The sequence below is a fragment of the Pseudopipra pipra genome, chromosome 5, assembly GCF_036250125.1.
Source record: "Pseudopipra pipra isolate bDixPip1 chromosome 5, bDixPip1.hap1, whole genome shotgun sequence".
Classification (NCBI taxonomy): Eukaryota; Metazoa; Chordata; class Aves; order Passeriformes; family Pipridae; genus Pseudopipra; species Pseudopipra pipra.
In genome coordinates, this window is record NC_087553.1 from 24130527 (window position 1) to 24146854 (window position 16328).

At 52.9% G+C, this 16328-nt stretch overlaps 1 protein-coding gene across 2 annotated transcripts; it reads right to left on the reverse strand.

Annotated features, from left to right (window-relative positions):
* Positions 1-2778: 2778 nt before the first annotated feature.
* Positions 2779-16302, reverse strand: BAIAP2L2 (BAR/IMD domain containing adaptor protein 2 like 2). Of its 2 annotated transcripts, none has more exons than XM_064655078.1 (14): positions 14078-16302; positions 13034-13109; positions 12650-12736; positions 11507-11568; positions 11123-11194; positions 10409-10525; positions 9870-10016; positions 9257-9409; positions 8771-8909; positions 7748-7958; positions 6752-6823; positions 6236-6416; positions 4361-4401; positions 2779-3560 (listed from the first exon to the last, which is right to left on the reverse strand). In XM_064655078.1, the coding sequence occupies exons 1-14, from the start codon at positions 14114-14116 to the stop codon at positions 3485-3487; spliced, it is 1473 nt and encodes a 490-aa protein (XP_064511148.1). In that variant the 5' UTR covers positions 14117-16302; the 3' UTR covers positions 2779-3484. The 2 variants fall into 2 exon arrangements, with proteins under 2 accessions (XP_064511148.1, XP_064511146.1); XM_064655076.1 differs by having other exon boundaries at positions 7748-7973.
* Between the last annotated feature and the right edge of the window lie 26 nt (positions 16303-16328).

Below are 16328 nucleotides of genomic sequence, written 5' to 3' on the forward strand. Positions count from 1 at the left end.
ACGTAGCTACTTCAAATAAGAGTGACTGCCAAACCACCAAATGCACCCTGACACTTTTTATCCAAGCCCCTCTCCCAGCCTCGCTCTTCTTGATCGCACCCCACACCACAAATCAAATGAATCAAACCACTGCTATTCATCTTTCCCTGAAACCCGCAGCCCTCCACCAGCTTCCTAGCAAGAAAATATTTGTCTGTCTGTGACATGCTCTTCAGAGATTTCTGTAGCATCGCCTGTCAATGATGAGTTCACGGCGTCTCATTTTGAAGAGCAGGATAGACAAATATCCATCAGTGCTGTTGAGTTTGGAGCTGGATGGGTACCTCCACAGGAGCCACTTGCTTAGTGCTACACAACTGTACAGCAAAGGATTAAAGCGTTTTTACCTGCCTGCAGCTGTATGTTGGCTGAAAAAGTTGAAGTGCAACAGAGTAGCTCACCTGTGGAGATGCCTCCAAGGCCAATATGCTGTAGTACACCTCTGCTGGAGATTTATCCCACTGCTGAGCCAGGCAGTTCAGAGCTGCCTTGTTCCTAACACAACACATATGCTTTTCAGCTCACGGCTGCACACAGTGGACACACCAGGTACCCTGCACCTGCCTTTGTGCACTCTACAGCTTGCTATCATTTTCTCTTTAGTTAAGGAGCTTTATTCACAGGTAAAAATATCATGCATAAGTTCACATGCACCTAAAAGCTCATCAGCAAGACACCTATCCTTTCCAGTGCACCACAGAGCTGGCACTGCCACAGAGCTTGCTAAAGTGGGTGCAAGGAGAAGACGTGCGCCAGCACCAGAAGTCACAAGCCCAGGTTAGGAGGAAGAAGACCACAGCAAGTTGAGATGTGGCTGCCAGTCCCTGGACACACATAGAGCACAGTGCAGCCAGTGCAGGATGGTGCCCAGCAAAGCCCCACTGTGCCAGACAAGCTGCATCCAGGAGGATCCACAAAAATGCTAGGATGGCTCTTAGTACCTCCACACAGTATGGATGGGGTGGGGGGGTCTGTTTATCAAGTGCATGGGCCACAGTTCATGCCACCAGTCTCCCCAGCCTACAGACTGGGAAATGCTCTGGGAAAGCATTTCTTAGAGGATTAAATAAGTGCAGGCCTAGGTGAAGCTGTCCCAAAGGCTGTCAGAGCGAGGATGCAAGCAATTCCCCACGCCACTGACCTGTGCAATGAAGCGATGACCTCCTGACAAGCTGAGCCTCCAAGGGCTGGGTAGACCCGTCAGCAGTGTTTCCTTCTCCCTCTGGCTGGCACTTCCCAGCTCTAGATGAAGATACCTGGTTAGATGGTCCTGCTGGATCTTTGCTCCATGGTGGGCACAGGAATGGTGGGCCTACAGGAATCTAGCACCTGTTGAGCAGTCTCTTTTGCTCCACTTCTTCCTTCAGGGCAGATATGTCCTCACAAGACAGCTAATCCCGTTCTCAGCCTGATTTCCTCCAGTTCCAATGATGCCCAGCAAAGCTGCCCGTGGCCAATCTGGGAGGATGCTCTGTGTGGGGGACCCCCTTGCCTACTGTGCGTGCAAGTAGTGCCCTATGGCACTCCCAATGTGGATGTGGGTCAGCAGCTGCTTATGGTTTCAGGTCGGCAGAGACCAGCAGGTGCTGAGCGGGCAGAAAGCACTTCTGCACTTTTAAGAGGCTTTTCCAGCCAATGGGGACGAGGTGGCTGCCTGCCGCAGCCCGAATCCCTTGGTAATCCTGCTGCCCAGGGGCTCCTTGCCTTTCCCCCAGCAGAGTGGGGCAGGCTGGCAGGGCCAGATTGAGAGTGATCAAGTCAGGCAGAAGCAGAGTGAGGGTGGGGGGGGTGTTGCTGATGGACCAAGCCAGGAGTGAGAGTGCTGGGGAGGGGGTAGTGGAGGATGAGAGCATGGGCTCATGCTTCAATAAGGGGCAAAGTGGGGGAAGGTGCTGCTTTTGAAGCATCCCACCACTTCCTCAACTGCCAGCCAGAAGGATGAAGAAGAGCTGGAGAGGTTTGGCAGGGCATGTGCCCAGCAGAAAAGGAAGACAAGGTGCACCGCCAGCCATGGCTCAAACTACCTGATCCAGCTCACTCCTGGCATCTCAATAATCCCCTCCAAAACACCCCCCTCAGTGGCTGCCTTACAAAGAACATCTGGCAACTGTGGGGGAACCCATTTACTTCCAGGGAGGGGGCTGGAGCTCACTCCAGCTGGTGTTTTGGGGAGGGAAAGGCTTGGGCTGTAAACCTCCTCAGCCTCTCAGTGGGGGGGCTGCAGGAACTTGGCAGCACTCACGGCTCGGGTTTAATGTCTATTAATAAGGCTAATCGGCTAAGCCTCGGCCATTGCTCCCGCTCCCTCCCGCGCTCACGCTGCCTCTCCTGTGAGGGCTCCCCCAGCACACGGAGGGTATTCCCAGGCTGGTGAGGCCCTCACAGGTCCCAGGGGAGCATTTCCCCCTGCACTGAGCAGCGCCGGGGTGGGCGAGGAGCAGACGGCCTCCCAGGGAGGACATGCCTGCCCACACGTGGCAGCCGGGAAGTGGGGCCTTGCTGCCATCCAGTGGCACAGGAGCCAGGGGGGCCCAAGGGGCAGCTGTTGGTGCAGTGCATAGTGCAGCCCTGCTGGTGCCCTCCACATCCACTCTGGACCCCTGGACTGGCAGCTGCCCCATCTGGAGCTACAGCACTGCAGTGTCCAATACCATGACCATGGGCAGCTGTCATGGCCCCAGTGCTGGTGGGCACCACCCGTCCTCCTCCTCCTGAATTCTGTGGAATGGCTACACAAGCCATGTTCTCAATTTTATTTAAAAAAACCTACATATTTTCCACAGGACAGTGAGGGAGGGAGCACAGCAGCAGTGCTGGACATCGTCACCCTCTCCTGCCTTGCCCCAGGGCTGCTTAGCAAGGCAAGGGGCTGCCCTGGAGGTGAGAAGGGGCAGGTGCTGCTACAAAAGGACATGGTTGCCAAAGGAGCTAAATACAAACCCCGTCAGCCAGACCATGTCACTGGAAACCTTGTAGCCTCCTCCTTTTGGGGTTCATTCTTCCGGTAGCAAAGGAACTGTTTGGTGAGAGTCCTTCTCTGCCCACAGCAGGGCTAGCAAAGCTTCACCTTCAATATTAAAATAGCAGTGCCCTGTGCTGCAGATGTTCTTACCTATCCATCCCCCGCCTCCCAGACCAACAGCATCCCCTCTCCAAGGCCACCAACACTTGTAAAACCAGACTTTTCCCACTCAAGTACAGTAACACCACATGGGGAGGGGGGACGAGGATCAGTCCAAAAAGAGCAGCAGGGATCTTCTGCTGGCTAAAGCACACCAGAAACCCAGGTGAGACAGGTCCCAGTGTCCCAGAGGTAAGGGAGAGGAAAAGAGAGGTCACTCCATGAGTGGTAGCACTAGGTTGCTGCCCAGTTGAGCAGTCCTTGTGTAGTCCTTGTCCTCTTCCCCCTTCTCTGCTGAAATTCTTCAATATCTGCAACCCTGCCTCATCGAATGATGGGTGCTGAGCGGTCATTGGTGACTGTGGGACGCAGCTTGACTGTGGCAAAGGGGTTGGTACCTCTGAAAAGGGAAAGGAAACAGGTAACCATGAAAAAATGTGCAAAATGCTATGCAGGGATCCTTCTGACCAAGCAAAGGTTATTAGTCCTGCCGGGCAGTCACCTCCATGCCAGGGAGAGTGCGGTAAAGCTGTTTGCTGAGTATGTTTTCATCCTCCTTAACACACCCTGCTGCAAGTTCCCATGTGGTTCTCCTTGGGCTTCTCACCCTCCCCCTTCCATAGGATGAAGAAGAGACATTAGCACATAGCTGTCCCTCCCAATAGCACTCTCTACTTGAAGCCCCCTGACCCTCCAGAAAAGGAGTCAGGGAGCAGAAAAAGGCCACAGTACCATGCCAGAAACATGGAGACACCAACCCAACTGCAGGGGGAAGGAAAGCAGGGATTTACGGCAAGTCTGATCTCCACAGACCTGACTCATCAAAACTAAAAGCCTTATGCCTCAGCCCTTTCCCAAGCTGGCAGAGCTCCCCAGTCATGTAGCTCCACGCTCAGGCTGTGAGCTGCTATTGTGGCTCTTGCAAAATGGATGGGAGAGAGTACACAGGTCTGAACACACGCTCAGGGTGCTCAAGCCTACCTCATTTTGTCAGAATTAGGATAGAGCCTTTCCAGTCAGCAGAGGCCAGAATGGACCACCTCTGCCTCCTGTCCTGGAAGGCAGGCTATGCATTGCTTTCCTCCAGACACCTCCTTGTTCCTCCCACATTTGATAACCCAAAAGATTAAATAATAATAGCATTGTAATAATGCTCCCCTTGTCTGAGGATTCCATAGCAGAGCTTCACATCTCACTCACCGTGGGAAGAGTTCAGGGGGCTGGTCAAATACTCCTGATTTCTGCAGTGAAAAGAAAAGCAGCAGTGAGCAATCTGGTGCAGGGAATGGAGACAGAAAAGTGGGGCAGGAGACACAGCACACAGAGGAAGATTTGACAAAACACTTCCAGTGAGTTAGGAGCCCAAGTCCTATTAACAGGGTTCTGACTCCTTATTCATTCAAGCTTTGTGAAAGCCCACAAATTCCCTGCTAAGAAAAGAACCTGAATTTTGTGGTGGGGGGTTGTCCCTACACCAGAGGTTCCTTATTCCCCTAGGACACCTCCCTTTGTCTTAGGGAAGAAAGGAGACAGTTCAGATCCCCAAAGTGCCTTGTCTGAAGAGCACAGCAAACAGTGACAGTCTGAGCTACATTTCACCCTGCCAGCACAGCCAGAGATGCCCCCCTCATGCTGCCCACACACCCTGGCAAAGAGTTTATCATCAGTGCCCTCGCATGCTTCCTGCATCCATGGGGAACTCAGGAACTGTACCTCCCTACCCTACACCACATATTGCTTAAATGTGGACAAACCCAATAAAGAAAGATGGATCTATGCCCTGTGGCCCTTATTCTTGGTCAGTAGATAGTGAGGGATCAGTGGCAACTGGCCTGCTAAAGTACACCACTTTCTGTAGCTGGTGGCAGACAAGGAAGCCACATGTGTCTATCTGTGATCCAGTTGCAAAGTCAAATGCACACCCATTTGCTTGTGGCTCAACTGGGGGATGTCTCAGGCATATGTTTAAAGCAAGGCTGACTCTTTCCAAACTTCTAATGCGGCTCAAGCACTCTGCCATGCCACTTCAAATGCTCCACACACTTCATTGCTCAATCCCAGGTCTATCCCCACACCCAAGCTCCGGGACTGGATGAAAACCAGTGACCCAGAGGGACAGAGAGGCTGCCGAGTCTGTTCCCCAGTGTTGTGAAGCCTGAGGCTACCTGAAACCACAGAGCAGGACACAAAGGAGAAAAAAAGAGTAATTAAATGTTGTGGGTTTCAGATCATTGAGCAACCCAATTGTTTGCAACCTTGCACTGGCCTGGAACCAGGGATCAGAGATGAAGTTTCCCAGTCCTCCATGAGACCATGGGCAGCACCCTTCTTCCCCCTCTCAGGTCCTCACATTTAGTTGTCTTTAACTTTGTTCTCCCCAGTCAATTCCTCACAACTGGAAGTAGTGTTAAGTGGAGGGTTTCCTTCTTAGTGTGCCATCCATAAACCATAGGCTGCATATAACTTGTTCTGAGGCTCTCAGAAATGGCTGTGCCCTCATCCTTTACTCCCAGCCTTTCCCAATCCCAGCTGTGACATTAACTCAACGCTTGCCTGAACTTAGAAGAGGAGCCCTATGAAACTCCTCTCCATTCTCTGAAGGGAGATGAAGGATGGCATCTCTGTTAGCTGGTCACCCACTCCCAGCCCAGCCTGATCACTCCATGGTCCTACTCTTAGCAGAAAGAGGTGCTGCCCTGGAGCCACCAGAAATCAGGCTGGGAAGTCATGGAGAAAAGGACCGAACTGAAGGGTCCCTGGTGAGCAAAAAGAGAGAGAAATGAGAAAGGCAGGGGCGGAAATGCAGTCCGTGGGAGCAAAGCCAGGCACTGAGGATCTGCACACACAAGGCTAGCTGGCAGGGGTCATCAGGACATGGTGACATGCGAACAGACTGGGTGAGAAAGGCTGGTGCTAACAAGACCCCTTAACTCAGGAAGGGAGCAGGTCCTTCACCAACATCTGGAAGGTGATTTTCTCTCTCTACCAGGCAGAGCAGAAAAGGTGTGCCTTGGAGGATGAAAGTCAGTGTGGCCCACTCCATACACACCCACCAGTCACTCCTCCTGCACTCACCTTGGAGCCAGAACTGACTGGGGTAACTGCCCCACTCTGGTGACTGCTGGCACCCACCGAGAGGGGAGGTGGGTTCGGCACACTGGGCTGGGCAGCAGCAGGCCAGTAATTGCTAGAGGAGGGAGTGCTGGGACGGTCCAGGATGTCATCCATACTGTGACTGCTTCGCAGTGGGAAAGACCTGAGCAAGAGGAGAAGACAGTGGGGTAGAAGTCAAAGAGCAAGGAATAGGGAGTACCACCGGTGCTAGCCACAACACGGGATGCCTCTGGAGGAAATACACGTGGCTTGGACTGGCCCACTCACAAGCACCTTTGAGAAGACATTGCACATGTTGGAAGAGCCACCTGGGGAAGCCTGTGAGATCTCAGGGCGTAATGAGACTCTTGGCAGGTGTTCCAGCATGGGAGCCCTGCAGCTCTCCATGGGGCACACCCTAAACAACTACCCCACTAGTATATACTGATGTGTCAGGAGCCACTCCACCTCCTGCCTGGCCAATTGCCCTCCTATTACCTGGTGTCTGGCTCTTCCATCTCCCGCGCATCCTCCAGAGGCTTGACATAAGCTTCAGGGAACCAGCCACACCTAGGGCACAGAAACAGACATATGAGGCCCAGGAAACCATGGTCTGTGGTTCTTCAGATCCAGCTGCCCAGCGCTCCTGATCTACACCCATCCCACATATCAACCAAGCCACTGCTGACTCTACCATGTGTGACAGGGCTCCTGAACTTCTTTCACCCGTAGGTGGGGCACGGTGTTATTCTGAGACAGACCTTGAGCTTGGAGCAGGAATTGCTTATCTCAGGGGCTGTGCAAAATCTGTGCTCCTGGGAGCAGTGTTGTCACAATACAGGAAGAGACACTCCAACTAACTGCAATCACAAGGAAGCTGTGGAAAACTCTTCCTGGGATTTTGCATCAACTCCACTCCAGGAACCCCCCTCATGAAGAGAGGCACTGCTCTTGTTCATCTCATATCTGAGGTTGAGCATTCCTGCAGAGCCTGGTGCAGGGATCCCACGTGAAATGGGGCAGGCTTTCCACACACATGTTGGCCGGCAGTGCCACAGGGAGTAATTCAGTAAGTGCTGGGTGCAGCAGTTTCCATGTCCTGCCTGTGCTGGAGGCTGTGGCAGCAGTTGCAGTGTGAGCTAAGGCCTCTCAGGTAACTCCAGCAGTTCATGGCCCTGAGCTGGATCCCATGACAGGAGTCACTCAGTCATGCAAGCCAGGAGGAGGGTCACTGCATCCCTGACTCTTCCTCAAAGCCCCTGGAGCTTCCTCAGACAGCTCATCTATGCTAGCCCTGCCCCACCCCATCTCCTTGGCTTGGAGAGCCCCCATTCCTGAGGACATAGTGATGTCCCACTGAGATGGTGGGTGAGAGACATAGTGCCCAGGCCACACCAGGAGGGGAGGATGGATGATAATTTTGGGCTTAACCCCCCCCAGCTCCAGACCCAACAAGCCTACATCAGGCCAATTTACAGCATCAGAGTCACATACGTGGACGAGCCCTCCAGTTTGCCATACAGCCAGCCGTTCTGTGCATCCGGCATCAGCACCGTGATGACATCCCCAGGGTCAAACCGTAGCAGAGTCCGGTTGGCACCCGTGGCGTGGGGCACGATAGCCTGCACTTTTGCCATGCCACTCCTCTTCCTGCCCTCGCTGCCACTGCTGGCCTTGCTGAAGGAACCCGAACGGGAAGTACGGCCTGTAGGGAGCAAACCTGCAGGGAGGCATCCAAGGAGTCTGGCTGGAGTTTGGCATCCTCCTGTAAGACCCACACTGCCTCAAAGGGACCAGTGCTTCCCCAGGCAAGTAATTGCTCTAGAGGAGGAGTAGATGGACTTTCTCTCAGGGAGAGAACAGGGCATAGCATGGGCAAAGAATGGTAAGCATCTTGCAGGAGAAAATCAACTGAAGTCAAAACCATTTGCTTTGCACTGTGTCCTCTTCTGCCAAATGTCTAGAACATAGACACTGCACGCCACGGCTGATGCCCTGCCTGACAGTCCTCTTCCTGACCCTGCTAGAGCTACTGACTATTTGGGTAATTTTTGTCTCCCCCTTCCCCTTTTTACTTTTTTAAACACTTAAAGCTGAAATCTCTCCAGAAGGAAAAGCAGGTGTGTCATGAGGCAAGTGGCTGGGTTTCATAGGGCAAGCTAATATTAAATCTGTAGCATGAGGGAAGGTGCTTTACTAAAATGGAACTCCAGCAAGAGCCAGCTCTTATGGTCCAAGGAGCCTTGAAAATTGCACATCTGTGGGTCCCCCACTTCATACAGCCAGCCAGGAATCCTGGCCTTGCCCTGGATGGACCCTGCCCTGAAGGCTGAGCTCACCTTCTACTTCAGCCTTGCCCTCTCCATCTCCCAGCACTCTGCTCTTACCATGCCCAGGAATGTGGCTGAGGACTGGTGGTCTGATAGAGTGGTAGTCCCTTCCCAAACCCAACCCTCTTCCCAGAGAGGTCCAACCCCTATGTCTCCCCACAACACTGCTCCCAGATATGGGTCATACTGGCTGATGGTGTCCTCCTCAGTGGCTGCCTGGGAGACTCCGGCTGAGGAGACAGTCTCATTTCTGGAGGGTCTGGAGAGAAGATGCTGGATCTACTGCCAGTCATAGAAGAGGCAAAGTCCCCGAGGGGTCTCTGGGGCTGTTGGAAGGAAAGGAGGCTGAATACACATCTACAGGGGCTGTGTGAGGCAGATGATGCTCTGAGAGATCTGAAGTTCCACTCAGAAAGCCAAACATAGCACATTCCCCCATTGCAGCCCATACTCATGCTTCTCTTCATCTTGGCCAGGAAAGGCCATGGAAGCTGGACAAGGCAGCAAGTACCATGGCCATCTAGTCCAACCCCCTTCAATAAGCAGGGACATCTTTGACTAGATCAGGTTTCTCAGAGCCCTCTCCAGCCTGACCTTGATGGGGCACCCACCACTTCTCTGGGCAACCTGTTCCAATAGTGCATCAAACAAGGTGAAGCTGTGGGCGCCTCACCATCTCAAGGTGAGTGGGTGTGAGCCGTCCTGATGTATACCCCTGGCCGTGGGAGGCTGCGAGCAGACCCTGTGAGTGGCTGTTTGAGGGGTTGCGGCTGGCCTCCAGCTGCTCCTTCCACCGTGGTGCCTTGCTCTGGATCATGCCCCGAGCCTGGGCAGAAAGAGAAAAGAGGGAGTGATGGACAGGGCAGAACAGCTACAAAGGGACCCTAGGGCTGACACATGTGTTAAATTAGGGAACAGGTCCTCCCACAATTAGATTTGTGGGAATAGCCAAACAGTATCCTACAGGAGTGAATTTTCAGGATGGCAGAGATCCTGGGGTACAAATGACACTGCTACAAATACATCACCCTTCTCTCCTCCATCACTCACACACCCAACTAACCCTGTGTCAGCACCACCCTCAGCCCCAGCCATGTTCTCCCAGCCTAATACAGGCAGCCTGAATCTCACAGTAAGAAAGGAAATAGAGTTTCCTGCCCAGTCCATGCACAGATGTTGCCTTCACCCAAGGGGCAGCTCAGCCCTGGCTCCCTCTGTCCACATGCTCCCTCTCCAGCCCTGCTGCCTGCTCCCAAGCTCTGTTCCCCCACATGTCAGGGCCAGACCCTGCTGTAAAACTGGAGGAGAGTGTTGTAGAGCATCTGGTGCTTTTCAGCCAGGAAGCGGTAGCGGCGTTTCTCCTCTAGCTCAGCCTCTCTCTGGCTCTCAGCGACGAACACCTGCATCTCTGAGCGCAGTCGCATCACATTCTCCTGCACCACAGGGAAAAAAGGGAGGAAGGGATCAGTGAAAATCCAGCAGAGTGGGCTCACACATTGCATGGGAAGGGTTGAAAGGAGTCATCATGTCAATGAGCTTCCCAGTTCACTTGCAGTGCTGGAGCACCACAGAGGAGATAGAGCAGAGTGCCAGGGATTAAGTCCTTGCACACTGAGGCTTCCTAAGTGAGGAAAAGGCTTGGCAGGAGTGAGTACCACAGGTCAGTAGCACCCTGTGGAATAGGAGTTTCCTACTTTACAGATAAACCTGCTGCCTTTTGCATATTGGCAACCCTGTGGCTAAGGTAACTGAAAAAATCAGCCCTGGTTCCACAGAAATCATCCAGTTCTTTTTTCCAGCTCCCCTTCCTGGAATCACTGCTTACCTTCATCTCCCGTGTGTTTTTATCACGAGCCCTCTCCATTCTCCACAGCTCTGCCATGCACTTATCCAGGTTGGTGGCTCTGCGCTGGTACTCCAGCTCATAGTGCTTCTGGCTCTCCTGCCAGGGAGAAACCAGGCTCAGTGAGGAACCAGAGACCCAGACACACTGTGAAGCAACAAGGGTTCTGCTCTGATGCGTGGTCGTACATCTGAGTCCCCCTGAAATCAGGCTTCACCTGGACCTCTTATAAAAAGTCTTTCTTTACCTTTCTTTTCATTTTGAATGGCCTCAGAGTGTTGATGAACCTCAAGACCTCAGGAGCAAGAACTGGCACCCAGCTGCCCCAGGCCTCTATCTCCCTCCATGACACTACCTACCAACATGGCCAGCTGGGCCATAATGGCAGAGGACCCACAGCTATGCAGAGGCTGTGATTTGGGAAAGCTGGGAACTCTGCTATTGGGATGCCAAGTCTCTCAGCCCCACTGAAGCATTTGGCAATTCCCACTATGGAAAGAACAGCCACCTGCCCTCTTCAGCTCTCCATCATCAGCCAAACAAGAGGAGTTTGTTCCATGATGGGAGAAGAAAAGCCACCCCAACTCCTCCTGAGAAAAGTCAAGGAAACACTTCAAGTGCTCAAGCAAAAACCCTTGGGTAGATAGGAGAAGAAAACAAGGAGGGCTGAGGAGGAGAAGGGAGTTCATCACTCACACTGATGAACTGCACATCCATTTTGCTGTTCTTCTCCATGTGCTGCAGCAGGTCCACGTGAAAGGTCTGAGCCTGAAAGAGGTGAAGGAGCCATCACTCTTGCCCCTTTAGCAAGCGGGGTGTTGCATGCACTGTGGTGAGGGGTGGCTCATAAAACTTGCTGTGCCAGAGACTCCCTTGCCACCTGGATGCACCTGCCAGGCTCTGCCACGCCAGCTGCAGTGGCAGTTCTGTAACACTCCTCTGTCACGTGGGATAGCAGGGAGGCAGGCACCTGCCTGCGGGCTCATATGAGGGCAGGTGAATGCAATAAATGCTGATAAGCTGTGCTTAAGGAAGTGCCTTTATTTCCCACCTCCACCAGCCCTCAGGAAAACCACTCACCACAACCTCCAAATCAGAGCTCAGTAACCTCTGCATATCAGACATCTGCATAAGAATTTCACCTTCAAGGAAAAAGACAGGAGAAGGTTTAAAAATCCTGCGGCCATTTCCCTGTGTGCCCAAGGAGGCAGACCAGCATGATGCAACTCAGGCTGATGAAACACAGGTATGAAAGTCCAAGAGATATCGCAAAGCACTGCTCTCTGCACCCTGAGAGAGGGTGGTAGCCTTCCTCCCCAGGCACTGACAACACAGGGTTGCTCCAGCCCGCAAAGTGGTGGGACCAGTGTTCTCTTTTGGCACCAGGTGCCAGCAGGCAGCCTTGCCTCTGCCATGGGCTCTGGGCATTGGGTTTCTGCTCTGCCATAGGCCCTACAGGTGCCATTTCTAATGCCAGTGGCACCCCAGCTGCTGTGCACAGTTGTGGCTGCCCTATGGGAAAGCAGCCACAGACCTGCTGCTGATGCTGTGCATGGTCCTGCTTCACCGGTGTCAGTATTATGAAAACAGGAAAGGAAGAGACTGACGACAGGGAGCAGAGGAGCTAGCTGGGAGGTGCATATGACAACAGGAGTCTGCAGAAGGGACACATCTGCTGGAAGCTTTTCACTAAAATGTTCAGCAGTAGACATTTCCCTGAGCACATTTTCAGCAGTCGCCACTAGGCTGCAGAGTTATTTGCACTGCTGAGTGTAAGCCCCTCAGCCCCAAGCTGCCATTCCACCTGGTTGCAGGCTCAGGAGGACAAGACCTCATCAGCTGTTGTCAGTGCATGCTCTCCAGCTTTTTCCCCCACACCTGCAAGGAGGAAGAAAATGGTTCCTCCCTGACGAAAATTTCATCTCTCAGGGAAGGAGGACTCAACAAGGACTGGTTTCCATAAGAGGCCCATCATTGGAGGTCCATCCCAAGAGGTGGCCTCAGTCATTGATCTCAGAGAGATACAGAGACTGTGAGAGATATTCAAGGACACACAATAAATTTGACTCTCAGCACCTGGACAGGGCCTGGTGTGGTGAGACCATTTAGAGGAGCTATCTTTCTTCCCTCTATTCCTGGAAAGAGACCAGCTAAGGGAGAAGGCCAAAAAAACCTAACTGTGGCTCATCACAGGACAGAGTATGGTGTGCAGGAGAGCCTTACCCAGCATGTGTGAGGTGGAGCTCTGCAGAGCTTGCTCCCCAATCTTCTCAATTGCCTTAAAGTACACTTCAGCTGCTTTGGATAATGCTGTGAGGAGAGAGGAGGAGAGAGGAGGGAGATAAGGGTCTGGCCTGCCTTCCCATCATCACCAGCTCCAGCAAGCAGCACACAGAACAGCCACCCACTGGTAGGTCGCCTATAGGCAATGGCACCCCATCTCTCCCCATCAGCAGCAGGTTCTGGAGTAGAAGAGTACTTAAGGGCAGCTCAGGACATGTCAGAGGTGGCGGATCAGCAACCTTGTCCTGGGTGACAGCACAGAAGATGCCCAGGATGGATGCAGCAGTATGGTCTGGAGCCCTGGCTGGGCGGGACCCCACTCACCGTGGAAGGCACGCAGGTAGTTGTTCCCCAGGTACACCAGGTTCTCCAGCGCAGGGTTGAACTTCTCCAGGATACTCTGTGGTCAGGCAGAAGCACGTTAATGCTGTTCTTCCCCACACCCCAGAGACTTTAGCAAGCTGATGCCCCCTTGCTGCAGTTTGGCTGGATGAGAGCTCCCCCAGCCACAGCACAGGTTGGCTGTGGGGATGTACAGCCGAGCACAAAGTCAGCTCCCTGCAGTGGAGGTGGCTAGGAATTTTGGCTGCCCTTAGTCTTCTAGGAGAGGAAGCCAGCCAGGAGAGGAGCAGTGCCAGAGGGCAAGGTAGCCCACTGCAGAGCCAAGGGGTTGCCTGACTGAATATGGCTTTCTCCCAAGGTCCTACACCCGTTGCAGGCAGGAGAGTAAGTGCAAGGGGATCTGGACAGCCTTTCCCCTCATCCCAGAGCTGGCCAGGGTGAGAGCCACTGTTTATTATCTAGGCACGAACACAACTCTTTCCTGGCCAGGATGTGGTGCACTGCCAGACTCAGGAGCTTAGTAAGAGAAGGGATAGACTGCTTCACACCAGCCTTTCTGCTTTTATTTGTTGTATTTATCAAAGGTGTTCATTGACTACAGAGAAGACCAGAGATTCGAATAAGCAATTCCCCCTTCTGCCAGCCCCCATCACCTTGATTCAGCACTAAAGTGTGCAAAGAAACATTTATAAAGATCAGACAGCTCTTTCCAGTGAGAGGGAAAACAGCCAATCGAACTTCTTCCTACCAGCAACCAAGGTGGTTCACCCTTCATGCTCCATGCCCCAACCACCCTGGTTGCGCAATTCCTTCCCGAATCTGCCTCTAGGACCCACACCATCATCTCCTGCCAGCCATCTGCTCACAAACACAGCTCAGAGCCCACAGGAGCTGCTGGAGTTCTGCCTGGAAAGGGATTCAGCCCTCAGCTGTCCACCCAAGGGAGCCTTTGGCAGAAAACAGCTCTTCTCCCACCCATACGTCTCCCCTACGCCAACAGGAGCAGTCTTTGATGCCAGCACTCACCTTATAGATGGAGATGGTGGATCTGTAGGACAGATCCATCTCTGGAGCCTATTCCCTTTCCCACGGAGAAGCAAGGAGCAAAGGAGAGTACCAGGTGCTATAATGGCCTGGAGGGCTCTGCTTCTGCACAGCCAGCTGGATGGAAAGAGCCCGTCACTGGCAAGAAAGGACAGCAGGAAGACACAGATGTGGTACAAAGGGAGCACTGATGGAGTTTAATAATTCACCAGCCAAGAGACTGGAACTTGATCTCTGGAAGTAACTAGACTCTGGGGAGAGAGGAATCCTGTGACAGCCAGTAAGGACATGTGACCGCCTCCTTGCATTATTGATTGCCAGCTTGGTACCCAGCTCTCCCTCTCCTGACACCTGCAGGGCCGGCCACCTGCCTGAGCATCCGCCTTATGGTTCGCTGCCTCCGTCACTGCCACTGCTCGGAGGTGGCTTGTCCAGCCCTGCTGTGCTAGTGGAGCGTCCTCAGGTCTCTCTCATGCAGACACCTTGGGAGTCAGGAGATCCCCATCAGCTTGCAATGGCAGGCAGCAAATAGCAGCAGGCAGGGAGAATGCAAGGAAAACTCAAAACAAATGTAAACTCTTCCCTGCCCACTATTCCCTCTAACCAGGCTCCCTCCCACACCCAGTCTCAGAGATTCCCTAACAGCAGGAACAGGCTTCTGTCTGAACCCTTTCCCAGGTTTCATGTCTGGTGAGCTGGGACTGGCACTGCCATTGCAAGTGCTCCTGGCACACACCTGGCAGAGAAGGACAAAGCAAAGCCCAGTCAGAGCCTCCCCTGGCAGCACCCATCCCAGTCCAGAGCAGCAGGCAAAAGGCTCACAACTGTTTGCTCAGGACGGGCCTGAAGGTCTCCATGTCACAGCCTGGCTCAGGCAGCTGAGGAGCTGATGGATGCAGACTGGGTCACACAGGCCACAGCCCCTGCACTCCCCAACATCTACTGCCAGCAGGGGAGCAGGGATGCTCCTCTGGTTTCCAGACCAAGGACACAACAGCTGAGCAGCTCACAGGGCCCTCACCCTGAGCTGCCCTGACTCTGGCTGGGACTGGGTTAATTTTCTCCCCAGTAGCCAGTAGAGTGCTGTGTGTTGGACTTGGTATGAGAATAATATTGATAACACACCAGTGTTGTAGTTGTTGCTAAGTAGTGGCTTACTCTAAGCCAAGGACTTTCCAGTTTCCCATGTTCTGACAATGAGGAGCTGCACAGGACACTTGGGAGGAGCACAGCCAGGACAGCTAATCTGAAGGAGCCAAAGGGATTTTCCATGCCATAGAACATCATGTCCAGTATATAAACTGGGGGATTTACCTGGAGGGGTCGATCACTTCTTGAGGATGGGCTGGGCATTGATCAGCAGGTGGTGAGCAACTGGGTTGTGCACCACTTGTTTCTCTTGGGTCCTGTTACTCTCTTTCCCTCTCCTTATCATTTTTATTATTATTATACTTTGGTTCAATTATCAAATTGTTCTCTCAACCCACAAGGTTTACCTTTCCTTTCTGAGTCTCCTCCCCAGCAGGGGTGTGGTGAGGTGTGAGTGGGTGGGTGGTACTTGATTGCCATCTGGGGTTAACGTGGCAACCCTCCTGATCTCCCCATCTGCATGCAAGGAACCTGCTCCAGGAAGTCCCTGCAGACTTATAAAGAGGGAGGGCAGAGTGCAAGCCAGGGGCAAAAAGCAGCTTAGGGTCTCTCCATCTTAAGTTCTGTTTTTCTACAAGAAGGTAAGGCCCTCTGTTATACAGGAAAAGAAGACTTTTACTCTGCCTAAAATCCTCCTAATTCCACAATCTCATTTGTGAAATTGAACATCAGAAGGCAGATAATCAGTTTTTAGACCTACTCATGACGCAGCACCTCAGTGGTGTCCTGTAGGAACCGCTGGGCAGCAGGTCCAGCAGGTTTGCAGCCGTTACCTTGTCAGGGAACCACTTGGGGATACCAAAATTAAAGCCCCATCTCCAGCCTTTTGTATCCCAAAGGGCTTCAGTGTTCTACTTTTTGGGCCTGGCCAGCTCTAAGAGGATCCTGATATTGCAGCTGGTCCAAAGCCTTTTTCCTCTCATTGCAATTATTGTGGAACTATCAGCCACTCACACCACATATGTGCTCCCAGGGCTGTCTGCAAGGACAGGTCATTCACCTCTTGGTATAATCCTGTGTCTCAAGGAGCCCTATTCCTGATTGTGTACCTGGAAGAAATTCAGAGGCTGCAAGCTCAGAAGCC